This window comes from Corvus moneduloides, chromosome 3 (genome assembly GCF_009650955.1).
Source record: "Corvus moneduloides isolate bCorMon1 chromosome 3, bCorMon1.pri, whole genome shotgun sequence".
NCBI lineage: Eukaryota > Metazoa > Chordata > Aves > Passeriformes > Corvidae > Corvus > Corvus moneduloides.
The window spans coordinates 115339122-115354895 of record NC_045478.1 but is presented as its reverse complement, the minus strand read 5'-3'; the positions used below and the strand labels follow the sequence as shown (position 1 = coordinate 115354895).

The window sequence follows — 15774 nt, the reverse complement described above, 5'->3', positions numbered from 1 at the left end:
GTATAAAGCTTTTCCGTTTACCTTGGAAACAGAACTCTGCTGTCAGACACAATCTGTCCAGGAGTGGAAAAGGAAGGCATGGTCTGATGGTGGCAGCTTGCCCCCTCTACTGCAGATACAGTCAATTATGTGTGAAGGCTGTGGTTTTTTATAGCTTGAGATACAGCTCTAATATTTTCTATAGATCTGTCAATTTCTGCAATGCAATCTGACATATTAGTGAGGGTAAACCGTTTCTCGTCTGCATTTGATTTGCAGTGTGAGTCTGTATCAAGATAAGATACTGCTTTTATAGGGGAAGTTGTACTTAGTGTATGGGATATTTTTGCATGTGGCTGAAAAACAGTTGATATTTCAGCATTGCTGAATGTTGATTGTGTCCTAGATCTTGTAAGTTATCTTTTGGCAAGATCTTTTAAGTTACCTTTCTCTTGGTTGTGTTGCACATATGATTTGCCACAGCCTCTCAACAAAAGGAAAGAATATTTGAGAATATTTGTTTTTATGGGTAATTACTTCTCAGGCTTGTGTTAAAGTGCTGTCTGAAAGAACATTGTTCGTACATCATTTTCTGGTTAATCTAGTGTTTACCTTTTTCTTCCCTTGTATTTATTCCATTAGAATACATTGTAATGTATTCAGTTGGATTTACCTATCATGAGGCAATTTTTGTATAATTAATACTGTTAATTAATCTGGTTTGAAACAGCACTTGAAATTGAGAGGCTGTTTCTGTGATTGCAGACTGAGGAATATCTCAACCAAGTTTTCTCCCTTCAGTGGTTCACGATAAAAGTAAATTAGCACAAGTGAAAATGATCCAGGAAATAAGAAAACCAGCTGCTCCTCAGTAAATAACTTGGAGTTTTCCAATAGCCTATTAAGCCTTGCTGCAAGCCAGAGAGTATCTCCTTTGTTGATGCTCAGTCTTACTCCTTTGTACATTCCAGCTGCTGCCCTAATTCAGAGCTCCTACGATCCCCGTGGATTTTTTAAGTCCCCTTTGAAGTATGCCCAGCACTTAATGTACTTTGCTTCTGTAACTGACCTTTCCTCTGGTCCTTTCTTCACCCTCTCTCTCTCTCGCAGATGGTGCATCAGGGAAACCTCCATGAAGATTCTGTGCTGCTGCAGTCAAACTAAACCTGTATGGGTTAGAGGGGAAGGGAGGAGATGGCTCTTAAAAACAAACAATCAAATTGATTGACAAAAATAATCTAGAATGTGGTATTTGAAGTTGTAAGTCATAAAAGCTTTTTCTTGGCAGATCTGCCCACTTTTCTTTTGAAAGATTTTTCAGGGAAGTAGAGCTATGCACCTTGCACCACATACCTCCTTTGTCTGGCCCTGGCTCAGTGTCTTCTCCCAGGCTTTCTCAGAAGCTTTAATGTATTCTTTCATTCCAGCAGTGATGTATAATGTTCTGGTGCTTGGTGCACCCTATGGCTAAAAAGAAAAATCACCTTCTCCCATTTCTGGAATAGTTATATTTAATTAGAAGTCATATTTCCTTATGGAAGCCCTTAGGCTTCAAATCCACAATGCGAGAATGTCTTCCTTCCATGTTCCCTGTCAAGAAGGGCTTATATCACCTCCCCTTGCATTTTTGTGGGGAAAGAGTGGTTAACATGATACTTTTTTTTTTTTTAAATTTTCACTATACCTTTAAAATTCTCTGGAATGACATGCCAACAGCCTTTTGGGCTGTGAGGATGCATGACTGTTACAAGGCTCCCTTTTACACAGTCATTTTACAATTATTGCTTGATAGCCTGTGCCGTCTAAATCCTTGACCTGTGCCTGTCAACTGCTGGCTGATCGTAGTGAATAAATTTGTATAATCACTGCATGATGACTGCTTAATAACTGTACTCCAAATATGCAAATACCTATTCTGGCTTAATACAATTCATCTGCTTTGACTGGCCTATGCATTTAGTATTCTTGAAGCATTTGTAAGTAATGCAGCACACCATTGCAGTCTCCTGTCCTTTTGTGCCGAGCTCTAAAATGCTGAAACCTGCAGAGAAGAAAAAGACGTATTACAAAAAATCCAAAGAAAAATAGACATCAAACAACAGAGAGGAAGCACTAGTCTGTGTGTGTTGTGAATGAGGGGAAAAAGGCCCCCAAACAAAAAACTTCCTTAAGGATTGTAGAAAGTTTTTCTATTTTCATTCTCTTTATAAAGTTAGCTATATGCCTTTACTCTGAATAACCTGTGGTATTAATTTCCTTGTCTGCATTATACAGAAGACTACATAAAATTGGAAGATAGAAATTCAAAAGCTTATTTGAGTCTGACACACAAAATGCTCACAAAAAAAAAAAAAACCCACACCGAAAACAAAAAAAAACCCAAACCAAAACAAAAAATGCCAAAAGCACAAGATAAAAAGCGAGGCCACAGTCATACAGAAAAGACGTCTTTTTCACATTTGTGATTTTCCAGTGCTGAAGGGTGGAAGAATATTCTGTGGAAGCCATGGTCATTTCTTTCTCTCATCTTGCCCTGTTCTTTTAAGCATTTTCTTTGGCCATCAAGTTACATAGGTTGCTGAGACAGGTGGACAGCAAATCATACCAGTTTGTCCATTTCTGTGTTTGTTATTGCAACATCAGAACATCAGTAAATAGCTTTTTAAAAATCTAATGTGATTTTCATTGCACTGTAAGACATGCTTTCTATCTTACTATTAGATACTTGTTCCTTTAGTCTTTCTCAGAATTTAACTTAGTATGTCTGAACAGCACAGGAGGAAAAAGAGACACCATAGTTCAATGAACCAGACAATGTTTGGTATGACGTCCCATGGGGTATGAAACCCCATGTCTTCAATAGCTTAATAGCCATCGTGGCAAAGAGGGTTTCAGGGAGATTTTGAAGGCAATAATGTGGATATTTACTAAAGAATGACAGTCATGTAATAATAGCACAGTAACATGAATGAAAATCCAGGACAAAGCAGGCGTCTTAGCAATGAAATGTAGATAAACCTTTTTGATCTTCCAATCTGTGCAGAACCCAGCTGGAAACAAAGTGCTGTGGCCGCCCAGGAGGCTGAGGAAAGGATTTTGGAGTTGCCAGACCCATTTCTTCAGGGTGATACCACCTAAAACAACTTGCACCTTCTTAATAGTTGTTTTGGGAAGCCGGGGGAGCAAGTTGGGAGGAGCATGAGCCGAGCTTGGTTTAATAGCACAGAGTAGCCTGAATTCCTCCAGGCTTATCACTTCCCTCCTCGGTAAACAACAACAAGCAGTTTTTGCGCTCACTGCCGGGAGGTATTTAGGGCTTAGCTGTCTCCTTTCCATCTGGAAAAGAGTGTGGCATGTCAGGTGTCTCAACACTAACACAATTAAAAGGAAGTGAATGGCTCCTTCACACATGCCTTAATGTCAGCAGTTTGGACTGGGAAAAACTGGAAAAGCATTATTGGAGCCTTTGCTACTGTTTTTTCCTGCCAAAAGTGTGACATTCAGACAGGTTTATCAGCCCCGTGTTTCTCTGAGCCCTTATGCTGCTTGAGTGGGCTGACAAAAGTGTGAATCCTATTGACATTATAGCTCCGTCTACAAAATTGGAGCAGAGAGCTCGAAGACTAAGAAAGATGACATCATAAGTGTGAGATAAAATGAACACTTCCTTTATTGTTTAGTTGTTTATGGAAGGAATTTGCCAATCATCATTGCTAGCATGACAGAAGAACTTTTACTTGGCTTTTTGTTTATTTTTAATGAGTTTCTGGTATCCCGAGATATTTAACTAAAATAAAAAATCTGCCAGAATTTGTGAGTTTCCTGTTGGTTTGTGTTTTGTCAAAGTAAGAATAATTGGCTGTGTGCAATAAATATAGCACACTTAAAATTTAACAGATCCGTGGGTAAGTGAGCTTTATTTTGAATTGTTGATTTCTTTATCCATATGGGTTTTTTTGCCAGTTTATGGCAAGGACATTGATTATGTTGGATGTTTCAGCTCCTTTTGTTATGCTTGACTGTGAACTGCATCTAGATAAGACCAACCTTCTCTTATAACAACCAGTAGGTTTTAATTCCCAGCACTTTTCACTGTGGCAGGCAATTACTGGTGGTTTGTAATGCTAAATTTATAGGATTTCAGCTAAACAGTACTCTAAAATACAAGTTTCCCATGTCTGACTTTACAATAAGGTTTACACCTGCCATTGTTACGAGTAGTTTTGTTCCTTGCAGTATATACTGGAATAAAGGGATTATTATGTTTTACTATTATTTTTCATTAAACTCACTCTGCAGCGTGGCTGGTTGGAGCTGGGAGGATTCCTGATTTTAATTCTAGCTGCCGGAAGGCCCCTTGTGCAGCCTCAGAATGTTGATCCTTAAGAAAGGAAGGCACTGTACAGAGAATGTGGATTGACAAGTTAGGTAATCAGTAGCTTAAGCGTCAAGACTTGCAGGTCTCATTTTGGTCTTAAGTCAGGTGTAGGTGCTAACAGTTTCTGAAAGTAAGATTATTTAAGGAACTGTAAATGTAGATTGTCTGTGGTGAATTGCAAACCTAATTCAGGGAACTATATGTCTCAAAATAGATGATTCATCTGTGCTTTTTGTGTTTAAAATGGAGAATTTTAAGGATAAAGCTTAAGATCATGCTTTCAAACTCTGATATTTTGTCCAGGAAATACTGTATAATTGCTAAGTTTTTCAAATTAATTGTGTTGGAGGCCTATAAACCAGTGCATTGATTAAAAATCTTCAATTCATTAAACTTCCCAATGGCAGAGGCCATCTCAGTAATATTACTGCTGTTCCTAGCAGTGGACTGGCATCTGTGTTGTAATCTTTTTAAGATCCCCACCTTTGTTCATTAGACCAGCACCTGTTGTCTCTCGATGGGCAGGATTTATTTCCCCTTGTCGTCGGTCTCAGAGGCGCAGTTGCAACTTTGGCAGCAATTGATTGCAATGAACCCTTCAGAGGTACTTGACCAGTTTAGCAGAATGATGCTGGGTTTCGCTGTGAGTTGGTTCTTGGTTGTCTTTTGGGGGTTCGGTGGGTTTTTTTGGGAGTGGTGGTTTTCGTCTTTTGTTTGGGGTTTTTGTTTATTTTTTTGTTTCTTTTCCTTCTGGTTGCCACACACATCTTTGCAATGGGCGTTTGTGGAAGGCCCACAAGGATGGAGGACGTGTGTAGCAGAGATGTGCTACAGTGCACAAAGCAGTTCCCTCTTCTGTCCCCAGCAGTGCCTCTGATGCAATGATGTTATCCTGGTTTTATGCACCCGTGGCATTTGCCATGTGGAAAAGCAGTACCACTTCAGAGATATATCAAGCACAGGTGACTTTCTTAAAAAAGCAAACCTCATGAATTTCCTACTGAAAATGAGAAATGAAAATCTGGAAAAGCACCAGAGAACTAGGAAAAAAGGCTGTATAAATTCTTGAAATGTAACACAGTAAATCTGCATATGTTCTTTACATCGTAGCTTCACTTTGTTCAGACTTGCACACAAGGTCACAGAAGAAATTTGGGCCTTATTATTCCTGGAGGAGTTTGTATTTTTTTGCTGTGGTGTTTGATTACCTTACCCTTTTTTATTACCATCTGCGCTGCAAGGGTAGTTTTGCTGAGTTTTTTTTTTTTTTTTTAAGCAGCATCCCATGATACCCTTAATTCTGTGTTTCCTGTGCTTTTGCTTCATTTGCAATTTTAAGAGATTTTCTCTAAGAAATAGGTTTGTTCTATATTGTACACCAGTAAATAATTAGCTGGTTTTTTTACTATATAACTTTAACCCTTTAATTCTGGAGAACAAATGCAATTGCTTTACAATCAGTTAATTAAGAAAGGATTTCACCTGTTAGCATCCTTCAGTGTACAGGGAGAAAGATGGTGCCAAAGATTACATATTTTTGTTTAACACGTTGTTATTAATATGCTGTCCGTTTGCGTAGGATTTTTATTTTGATACCTGCTTTTGTTCCTGTATTTTAAGCAATTATTTTCAGGTGACTTCTTTGTGCAACCAATGCCATTGACTGCAGTAGCTTTGAAAATAGTTTTTCCTCATTAATGGCTGCTGCTGAATTGTTGGGAGGACAAAGTGCTGTCCCTAGTGGCTCCTGAAACTTATGGAAGCATGCAATGAAATTGCTAATACTATTTTTCATGAAAAAAAAATCAGACTACTACTTTTAATGGCTTTACACAAGCATGAGCAACTTGAACTATAGAAATGAATTGAATGTGAAGTTTCTTGAGCCTTTTTTCAGCCCTCAAAATATAGTTCATGTTTTCAGGTCTTCAGAATCGAGAAGCTCCTTCCATCTGCTTGTCCACCCAAGCACAGTGAAACAATAAGTACAGAAACCCAATTTTTCTGGGCTGTCCACACATGATGGCACTGGGTAACAGAATCACTTTTCAAAAGACAGGTCAACCTGCATTAAGTCTTTGCAGTCATTCAAAAGCCAAAGTGTTGCGTGCTACTTCAGAGCGTTTATGGGACCTTAAGGTAGATTGTGGGGTGGCCAGTTTTTTGGGATGCGGGCAGAAGAGAAGAGGGTGTTCTTCCACCATCCCGTGGGTTTTTGCTGCCTCACTGATGGCCCCAGGCAGGACTCAGTGCTATCAAAAGTCCTTCAAAATCGCTTGGTTTATAAGCCTGAAACTCATTTCAAAAAGCACAGTATTAATAAGATAGTTAGAAGCCCTCTCTTCAGTACCCTCAGGCGTTGCCAGTTGGTCAGCATGCAGACCAGAGATGGGATTTCTTTCAGCTATGATTGACAGTTTTGTCTGTGGGATTTTCCCACATCTTTCCCATAGCTCTTAAATGGCAGGTCACTTGTGTATGAAAATGACCCAAAGATTTCCATAAACCTGGACAGGAAGGTAGCCTGTAGAAAAAAGATGCACTGTGAGGCAGAGGGCTTCAAAGGGAAATCACATTTTTTACTGGTTGTAGAAAGCAGTGATAAACCACAATTCCTTATCACTGTCATGTGCCGCCAAATCAGATTTGACTGGGTTTTCAGCCAGTTCCACAATGAAGAGTGGGATATGGTTTAATGTGCTCCAGATCTGTTTAGAATAATGCAGCTGAGCATGTATATAGCAAACTGAAAACTGAAAATACAGATGAAATATCTGAAACCAATATATCAAGGGTTCTTCACTTTCCTATTAATTTGGCAGCATGCCATTATTATCATGTAAATTTCTTCCTCATTACTACAGAATAACAAAATGTCTTTGACCATCATTTTTCCCTCCTGAGGTTGTTGTCATTATCTGTAATTTCCACTAAGTTTCCCCGTTAATAGTGCTGGCCTCTCTGTACACTGACATTACTAGTTGGTGCACACTTCCAGAAAACAGAGTATCTCATGTAAATACTTTGTACATGCCTGTTCCATGCTTCTTTTTTTCCTTAATTAATGTGGCTAAGACATGTTCTAGCAGAGGCTAAAAAATCAGATTTTTTAATCTGCTCTACCTTTGCAATTATTTTACTTTGTGTTACGCAGAGTGCTCATATTTGGTAATGTATTCCAGTGCTTGGGGTTTGCTTTAAGAATTATCAAACTTACGTTCTGAAGTGTATGTATTATTGGAAACATAGAATATTTCTAGCATGAGTTATCGAGTTATGAAATAAAAAATGTATACATAGACCACAGGTCAGCTCTGTTCATGTATAATAAAGTATGGTAGGAAGAAAAGGTTATTATGAAAGTTGAGAGTGGTTTGGTGTTTGGGTTTTGGGTTTTGATTTTGTTGGTGGTGTTCTCCACCTCCGCCCCCCTCCTTTCATTCTTCCATGTCATCAGTCACTGAAGTATATCAAATGCTAATTTCTACTCTTCCATCTAAGCCTGTCTGGAGTATTCAATCATTTTCTCTTGTGCCACCTTTATAAGGGAAGTGTGCACATCTACTTGTTCTCTTTTGGCAGATGTCTTCCATTTTCCTTGTCATATGTCAGGATTGGTTGTGAAAGAATTGATTTTCCTCTGTTAAGAATCCAATTTTTTTCAATTATTCTTTCATCTTTCTGGAGCTTCTTTGCTTAAAAAGGCTGGACACAGACATGTGTGGAATCAGCTCCAGAAAACTACTGATAAACCATCTTTGTCATAGCTGTATTTGCATTAAGAGCACCCTTCCAATGTGAGGGGGGTTATAGATGGGGAGCTGGCACCTCCTATGTGATCACAGCTGCTCTGACACATGATGTGCTGATATTGGGTATTTTAATACATCACAGGTTTAGAAGTGGCAAACCTGTGCTTCCACTTCCCTGGCAGCAGCGATGGTTTCCTTCTGCAGGTCCTGTTGTTTGGCTGTGCTCTGAGCTGGGCTTGTGCTAAAGTGAATGGAGTTTGAGGAAGAAGAGGTCGGTTTATGCAGTTGAGTTGGCTGAGAGAGTAGCTGAGCATTGCACATACACTGCTCAAAGGAGAATGCCAAGCTGGTGGGGACAGGAAGGATCTCAGGGGTGGAAATGTTTAGTCAGCCACCAAGCGAATCCTTGCATGGACTTGAGTCTTTGTCCTGTATTCCTGAGGACTTCTTCCACTGTAAAGAATCATGGAGAAAGTGCTAGTCCTAAGCATCTGAGCTGTTTTTATATTGGTGTCTCAGGAAGTACTAAGGTTGGTAAAATGTGGTGGTGCTGCTTATAACAATACAATTGAAGTTTCAACGCATACTGGTTTACTTAACCTGCTTGGTTTGGAAAAGCATTCAGTAATTAGATTAAAACAGTTAAATTGGGTATTATGAGCACAGGATGGATTTCAAACATTCTTTCTTCCCCTCAAGGTTACAAAATATTATTCTTGTATTAGCATCTTGGACTCTGTTGAGCAGAGATTTTGGGTAAGTTAAAAACAAAAGTTAGCTGAGGTAGAGTAAGAAGCCTTTCTGTTTTGGGACAGAGAATGTGCAATGTGCTTACAGCTGGTGGCTTGCTGTCCATGGTCTTTTCAATAAACAAGTTTAGAAAACTTCATTGAAAGTGCAGTATCACATGATTCTGTAGTTATCTTTTTCTAATATAAAGTACTACAAAAAACCATTTTGAAAATCAGTGAAAATGTGTCCAGGATGGGTATGGAGTATTGCAAGGAACTGCTTATCCAATTCTATTGTGTCACCTGAATATGAACTCTGATATAGAACTCCTCAGAAAGGACAATCAGGTTTTTAGCACTTAGCAGAAGACGGTTTCATCCGTTTGAAGATGTTATCTGCCTCCCCACTTGGGGATGCATGACTTCAGGAAATACTTAACACCTTATGAAACCAATAATGGCCTTAATACAGAAAGGCCTGCCCTTGTTTCCGCTGTTGCTTCAAGGACCATCTCGGGGTGAGGGAGTTTCCCAGTCTCCCTGCATCGCAGTGGGCACTGCGTGGTCGGTGGGAGCACTGAGTGCCATGGGTTGCCCAAATGTGAGCCTGTAGAAAGCAACGCAGCTCCTGCTGCGACCAGGTGATGTGAATCTCTTGAAAACGCATCCCCCCCTCGGCTTTCCAAACCTGCTGTGGTTTAATTGCTTCAAACATGCTGCAGGGCACAGCTCTAACTTTGAACTAGTTAAATCTGAAATAAAATCTGAAATAAATCTTAAACGATGTTCATACAGACCCTTTCTTATCTCTGTAAGTATTTGTTTAGCCTTTATTCTGGAGCTTATTTTACCTTTTGAGTTGATATTGTAGTTTATGTGAAGATTGTTTTTTCTAGTTGAACTCCATAGCTGCTGCTGGATTAGGGCTTTACTGTAGTTAGTATGTTCATGCATACACTACTTCCTTTACTATTTTCTATCCTTTTTCTCAAACTTTTTGCTATAATTACAGTAGATGATTTCTTGGATTGCATGTTGAGAGGGCAGAATTGCTGTGCCAGCAGCCTTGTTTTATTCTTTTGCTGGCTCCTGAGGGTAATAAGATCTATGCACTCTACTAATTTTCTTGCACACTTAGCTGCAATTGCAACCTTTAGTAATTATTTTTTAATTAACTCCAAAATATTGCATGAATAATGCAAAATTTTAAAGAATGGAAAAATTAAAAAGGTCAAAAGTAGGCATTTTTAATATTTCAAATCAGTAAGTATTATTTCTTGGAATTTTTATATAAGGCATTAGTAGCATGGTGACATTAAATGACGTGCACAATTGTGGAAGTATCAGAGGTACGTTGTAAAAGAGAGTTTGGCATTTAGATGGGGATCAAATTTGTTTTCATAATGTGTATTGAGAATTTCTTAGAGCCTTCAATAAGATGCTTTCCTAATACTGAAATTTTTATTCTGCTTTACCTTTCCTAGACGTTTGCTTTTCAATTAGCAGAAGTTGACTAAACACTTTGTTTTTGCAAAACACAGTAATTCTGTCAGAAGAAAGAACTGTGTATATTTAGATATCAACTTGCAGATCAGTTGGTCTGGGCTGTGGGTGTAAAAATAGGCAGTAAATGTTTATGACCATGAGTGAAGGCAACATAAAAAGTGGTTTTTAATAAATCTCAGGTTCTGGGTTTGTTTTGTAGTGGATGGCTGCATACACCGAGCTGCCGGGCCCTGCTTAGTTGCTGAGTGTCGCAACCTGAGTGGCTGTGAGACTGGACAGGCCAAAATTACCTGTGGATACGACCTACCTGCAAAATGTAAGTCAAGCCTTTCTCAGCGTTTTTGTTTCCAGCATGTGTTGCTGGTGTGCATGGTTCATTTCCCTGTAGTCTAATTCAATAGGGTATTCATTTTACAAAATTAGCCGTGGGACTTAATTAAGCATGTTCTGCAATAATGTCTTCCCCTCAAAGCAATTCAGGCTTTTCTAAACGATTATTTCACCTATGTTATCCGATGAAAACTTGCATGTCTCTAAAATATAAAGCATCTTTCATGTTTATTTTTTGCAAGCTAAAACCTGTCCTTTCATATGCATAATAAAGGATTGGAAATGCTTTATGAAATATGAACAAAATATACATTATCATATTTAAGTTCCGCGGAGACAGTTTTTGGAAATGTTGTATATTTGATGTTCTTCATGCAGATTCCTTGATTGTGAATACTTTGAGGGCCCAGGAGATCAAAGTGATGTATTGTGTTTTTAGCTGCTACATAGTGTCTGATTGGCAATTACTGCAAAGGCATCTGTCACACTTTAGCTTTTGACGGAGTGCCGCTCCAGTGCTGGAATGTTTTTGCACTTTGAAAGTGGAATTGTCAGAAGTTTTCCTCCTCTTTCAGATAGGAAAATGGTTATTCGACTGTGTTGTGTAGATGTTGAGTTTGTCTTGGAGAACACTAACATATTGACAGCACATTGGTTGGCCAGTCTATTATGTGAGAATATAAAGTAGGAAATCTTTGCAAATTAGGATCTTACAGACTAGTATTAATTAAGACATGAAGATACAAATAGCAAGAAAGCATTGCAGACTCCATATAACTAGAATTCAAGCTCTCTTTTTTTTTCTTTTTTTTTGGATGTGCAGGCTGCAGCAGGAACATGGCTCATTCAAAAATATTAGATCTCTCTTAACTGTCATGTAAAATCAAATGCTGGCTGCAGTAGCAGGTATCTCTCTAGGCTCCTGTAGCCCGTAGTGTCTTAGGTAGACAAGAAAACTGTTTTAAGAAAACTGGTTTCCCAGTCATTTTTTGCGCTTTCTGTGATGATAATGTTGATGAGAGCTTTCAGTTATTTCCTTGACAGTGGTAATTTCCATGTGTGGGAAATCTTTGCTATATTTTATACACAGTTTTACCACATGACAATGGTCATTTGTGAAAGGCTAATTTGACTAGGGGTCAGGGAAATTGTTGAAGAAGATTCAACGTGGTTAGTTAGGATGGGTTTGTACATGGCCCGAATCTTCACCAGATTCCCATAAAAGGGATGGGATTGTTGGGTAACACATTGTAATTTATTCTGCTGGGGATGTTTGATGTTTAATTCTTCCCCTTTAACCAGAAAATATCTCTGGAGGGACAGAAAAGCTGCTCATCAGTGGGTGCATAATTCCTCCCATGTATTTTAGAGGGAGAAATTAAATACAAGGTATCAAAGCAACTGATGTATGATTAGAAAGAGGAAGGGTCATGCCTTAGGTGTGACCTCCCTTTAAATCTTGCAGCAGTTCAAGGGGTTGCTTAAATTAGGTTTGAAAAACGGGATCCTGTTTGAAGGCTGTAGTAAAGTCTTTGTTCTTCATGTAGGAATTATAAATAAAACAACAAGAAAACCCATTATCACTTGAAGTTGGAAATAAAACCTGTAACCAGGCATGGGGAAAAGTCAATATTCTTCTTAATCAGTATTCTTAGAAATTGAAATTGCATCAAAGCCATGTCTATTTGTATTTGATCGTGCATCAACATGAGAGGGGGAAGGATGCCATTTACAGCAACGCGCACAGGGAGAGAAACATACAATTTACATGCAGAGGCTGAGAATTAAAAACTCTTGATTTCTTAGCTTTTTTCCTTAAAATTTGTGTTCTCACCAACTGTTGTTTTCTTTACTTTTGCCTTTACAAGCTTTAGGTTATAGGCTCATTAAATTATTAAACCATTCATCTGAAAGTGATCAAGCAATCAAGACTGGTTTCATATTTTAGAGAGCTATAGAGCTACTGGATATCTTTTGTCATTCTCTGTCCCTTTGTCTTAACAGTATGAGAGTTTAACTGTGGGAACTATTTTGCATTTGACTTCTGTGAGGAAAGCAGCACTGTGACAGGAGGTCCAGACTTTCCCATCCAGATCTGCTGCGAGGCAAGGCTGTGTGCCAGCAATTTGCTGAAGGTTATGGTTGACTGCTAACTTCCAACTTTCACAAGGGGTTTGCTTTTCATTGATCTGTTTGTGTATAGGAGACCAACTACAATAATCAAGTAACACTTTTTTTGAGAAGTGAAGTGTTTATTCTGTTGTCTCTGTTCTTCTTGTGACTGTAGTTGGACAAACAAAGTTAATGTAAAATGCATTCCTTAACATGATGAATTGTTGTGTTTGGGTAGGGGTTTTTTTGTTATTTAGCTGAATTATAACATGTTACAATTGTATTTCCTACCCCTGGGATTTTCCCATCTCAGGTTCTTGATCCTGAGATGCTTTTCTTGGAAACAATTTGCTGAATTCAGCAAAGCTGCTCTGGGACGCAGCGGCCTGTGTGTGCTGTATGATGCAGGACTTGGGCTTCAGCAAGGACTCCATATTAAAAAAGGTTTAATATTCAAAGATAATTTGTTTAATTTTTTGCTTTGTTTCATAAATGACTTGGAGGAAGCTGGGATTAAGTTTGGCACTAAAGGGAAGGTTATGCTCTGTTAGGAAGCTAGTAGTTGGTAGATAAAAACCACTCTGGCCATCTCCTTTTCCATCTATTGTATTTTTATTGAGTACTTTGCTATATTTACTTAGGTTAAGTAAGAACAGGTCTGACAAATAACTTCTTCATAGAGGGAAAATTGAAAAATAATATCTGACTGAAAAATGCAAAGATTTAGGGTATAGGCTGGCTTTCTGTCATTTGTTCTTGGAGCGTCTGAGTCAGAAATCAGTTTGTGAAATACACAAGTAACAGCAAATGCTCAGGGAGAAAATACATAAAATAGTTCATAATTTTCCTCAGTTCTTTATTGTAATAATGTGAACACACCAAGATTAACATGTCTGTGGCCTGGAGATGCTTCTTTATGAACTTCTCAAGATATACACTTTTTTACACCAAAAAGTATTCTGTTTGAAAAAGTCAAATTGAGTTTTCTAATTACCACTTAATGTAACATTCAGTACAGTTTTACAGAAATCAGTGTAATCACCATCTGCCTCCTGTGCTGCAAAAGCCTACACAAAGCCCCCCCCAAATGCCAACCAAGTTATTTGCTGAATACATAATTTGGTTGATGTCATCTATTGTTGTTTTTCAGCAAACACCTATGCAGATGCCCAAGTTTCCATCGTGCTCTGGAGGGCTGAAAAAGGCCATGCCTTTTGCTCTGAGATAGCTTCCTTTAATGCTATCCCAGACCAATCATCAATTATTTAACTTCTGTACTTCATATTGTTGTTCCTTTTAAAGAACAGTTCATTCTAAATATTGTACAACTGATCTTTAAACATTGAGCAGTACTCTGATACTGACATGCTTTAAATAACAGATGAACGGTATCTGTTTAAAGCTCTACAAATGCTTGTTTTCTTTCTCATTTGATTAATAGTCTCAGTTGGCTCTACTGGCAGAAAATGGGCTGGATGTAAATTGTGTTTACGGCTGGAACGAGGTGTCCATAACAGCTTTGTGGATTGTTATCTGCTTGCAGAGGTTCACTATGAAAAAAGACCCTGTCAGGACACATTAGAAAGCAGAGTCCCATTCTGCCTGGTGTTTAACAGGCCTAAAAACAATTGAAAACCAGCACAGGTATGTGGTACCCTGACCTAGGCAGGAAAGGACCCCCAAATGAACTTTTTTTCTATTGTTACCAAGTCTAGTAACAATTTCTTTCTTTTTCTGAAAAATGTCTGATAATAAAACCCCTAAACCTAGGAAAATAAAATCTTACAGCCTCTAATATGGGATAGAACCAGCTATCAGTAAATCTGAAAGGTGGACTTTTGGTGGAGACACCTTGCTAGGCAGTTTCTAATACAATGGTTTGTGTTCATAATAAATCTATAATATTTAGAATAAATTTTTCTGTTTGCTTGACATTTTTAGTACTTTAAGCACTGTGCCTGAGTAAATAGCATATATAGCATATATAGCAAGTCTTCTGGTCCAAGATCAGCCTAGAGTAATAATGTGAATGTGCTCTCAGAGACAGTTCCTGCTGTGAAATAAGCTGTTAGGAGAAGTGCTAGTATTAAACACAGTAGGAGGAATCAGCTTTTAAATTTGTTTAATCAGATTAAAAAGTGGAGATTAAAAAGTACAGATTAAGAAGTGTGCTTCTGCTATGTAGACATAATTTCCAGTCTTTAAAAGATGAATATTTGCAGGGTATTATTTTAAAGTAAGGCTGTAAGGGTACTGATTTTTAAATCTCTCCTCATTTTCTTGGAGATCAGTTGCAGAGCTGTAATTAAAAGGTTGATATATGGAGAAATGGGACTCCAAAACTCTACTGCATTACAAAACTGACCAGTTGGAAAAACGGGTATAATGTTTAAGGATATTTTTCAGATTTCCAGGATTCCACCAGGAAATTTGTTTACTTATTTTTATTACCTTGTTTATAAAATAATGCATAAGTTTTGCTTCAAATGATCCTAAATTTCTGATATGTGAGGGTTGAAGAGTTGCTTTCCTCTGCATGGTTCTGATGGTCGTTCAGTTTGCTACCTCCCTGTTTATTCTGGCAAGAGGTAAGTCTGGGAACTGAAAGGGAGGTACAAAAGCGAACAATATGTGGACGAGACAGGATTGCTTAGAGAAGACTGACTTGGCTACTAACTCAGTTGGTCAAGATCCTTGATTTTCTCCCACAATTGATGTATACTTGGCTGAGGTCTGATGAAATTTCAGTTAAAAAGGTACAGCCTAAGGTGACACAATCATTAATAGAATATAAACTCATAAATGTTGGGACAGTTTTCCAGGAAGGATGTATTTCTAGTCTTTATCTTAGTTGAGTAGCCTCACATTATTGTCAGCCTTGTGCCCAAACTGCATGACACCTCCTGGGAAAAAAAAATGTAGCTGGAAAAACACAAGGATTTCCTGAACCAGCCCTGAGCTGCAGCAGCTCTTTGCCATCCCTTTA

General features: G+C 38.3%; 1 protein-coding gene across 8 annotated transcripts in view; it reads left to right on the top strand.

The window, feature by feature from the left end:
• MACROD2 (mono-ADP ribosylhydrolase 2) overlaps positions 1-15774 on the top strand; it is an 882739-nt gene that overhangs the window by 255490 nt on the left and 611475 nt on the right. For all 8 annotated transcript variants that reach the window (XM_032103642.1, XM_032103645.1, XM_032103644.1 and 5 more), the window contains one exon: positions 10546-10662. In XM_032103642.1, coding sequence (XP_031959533.1) covers positions 10546-10662 — 117 coding nt within the window. The remainder of the gene's footprint in view (positions 1-10545; positions 10663-15774) is intronic.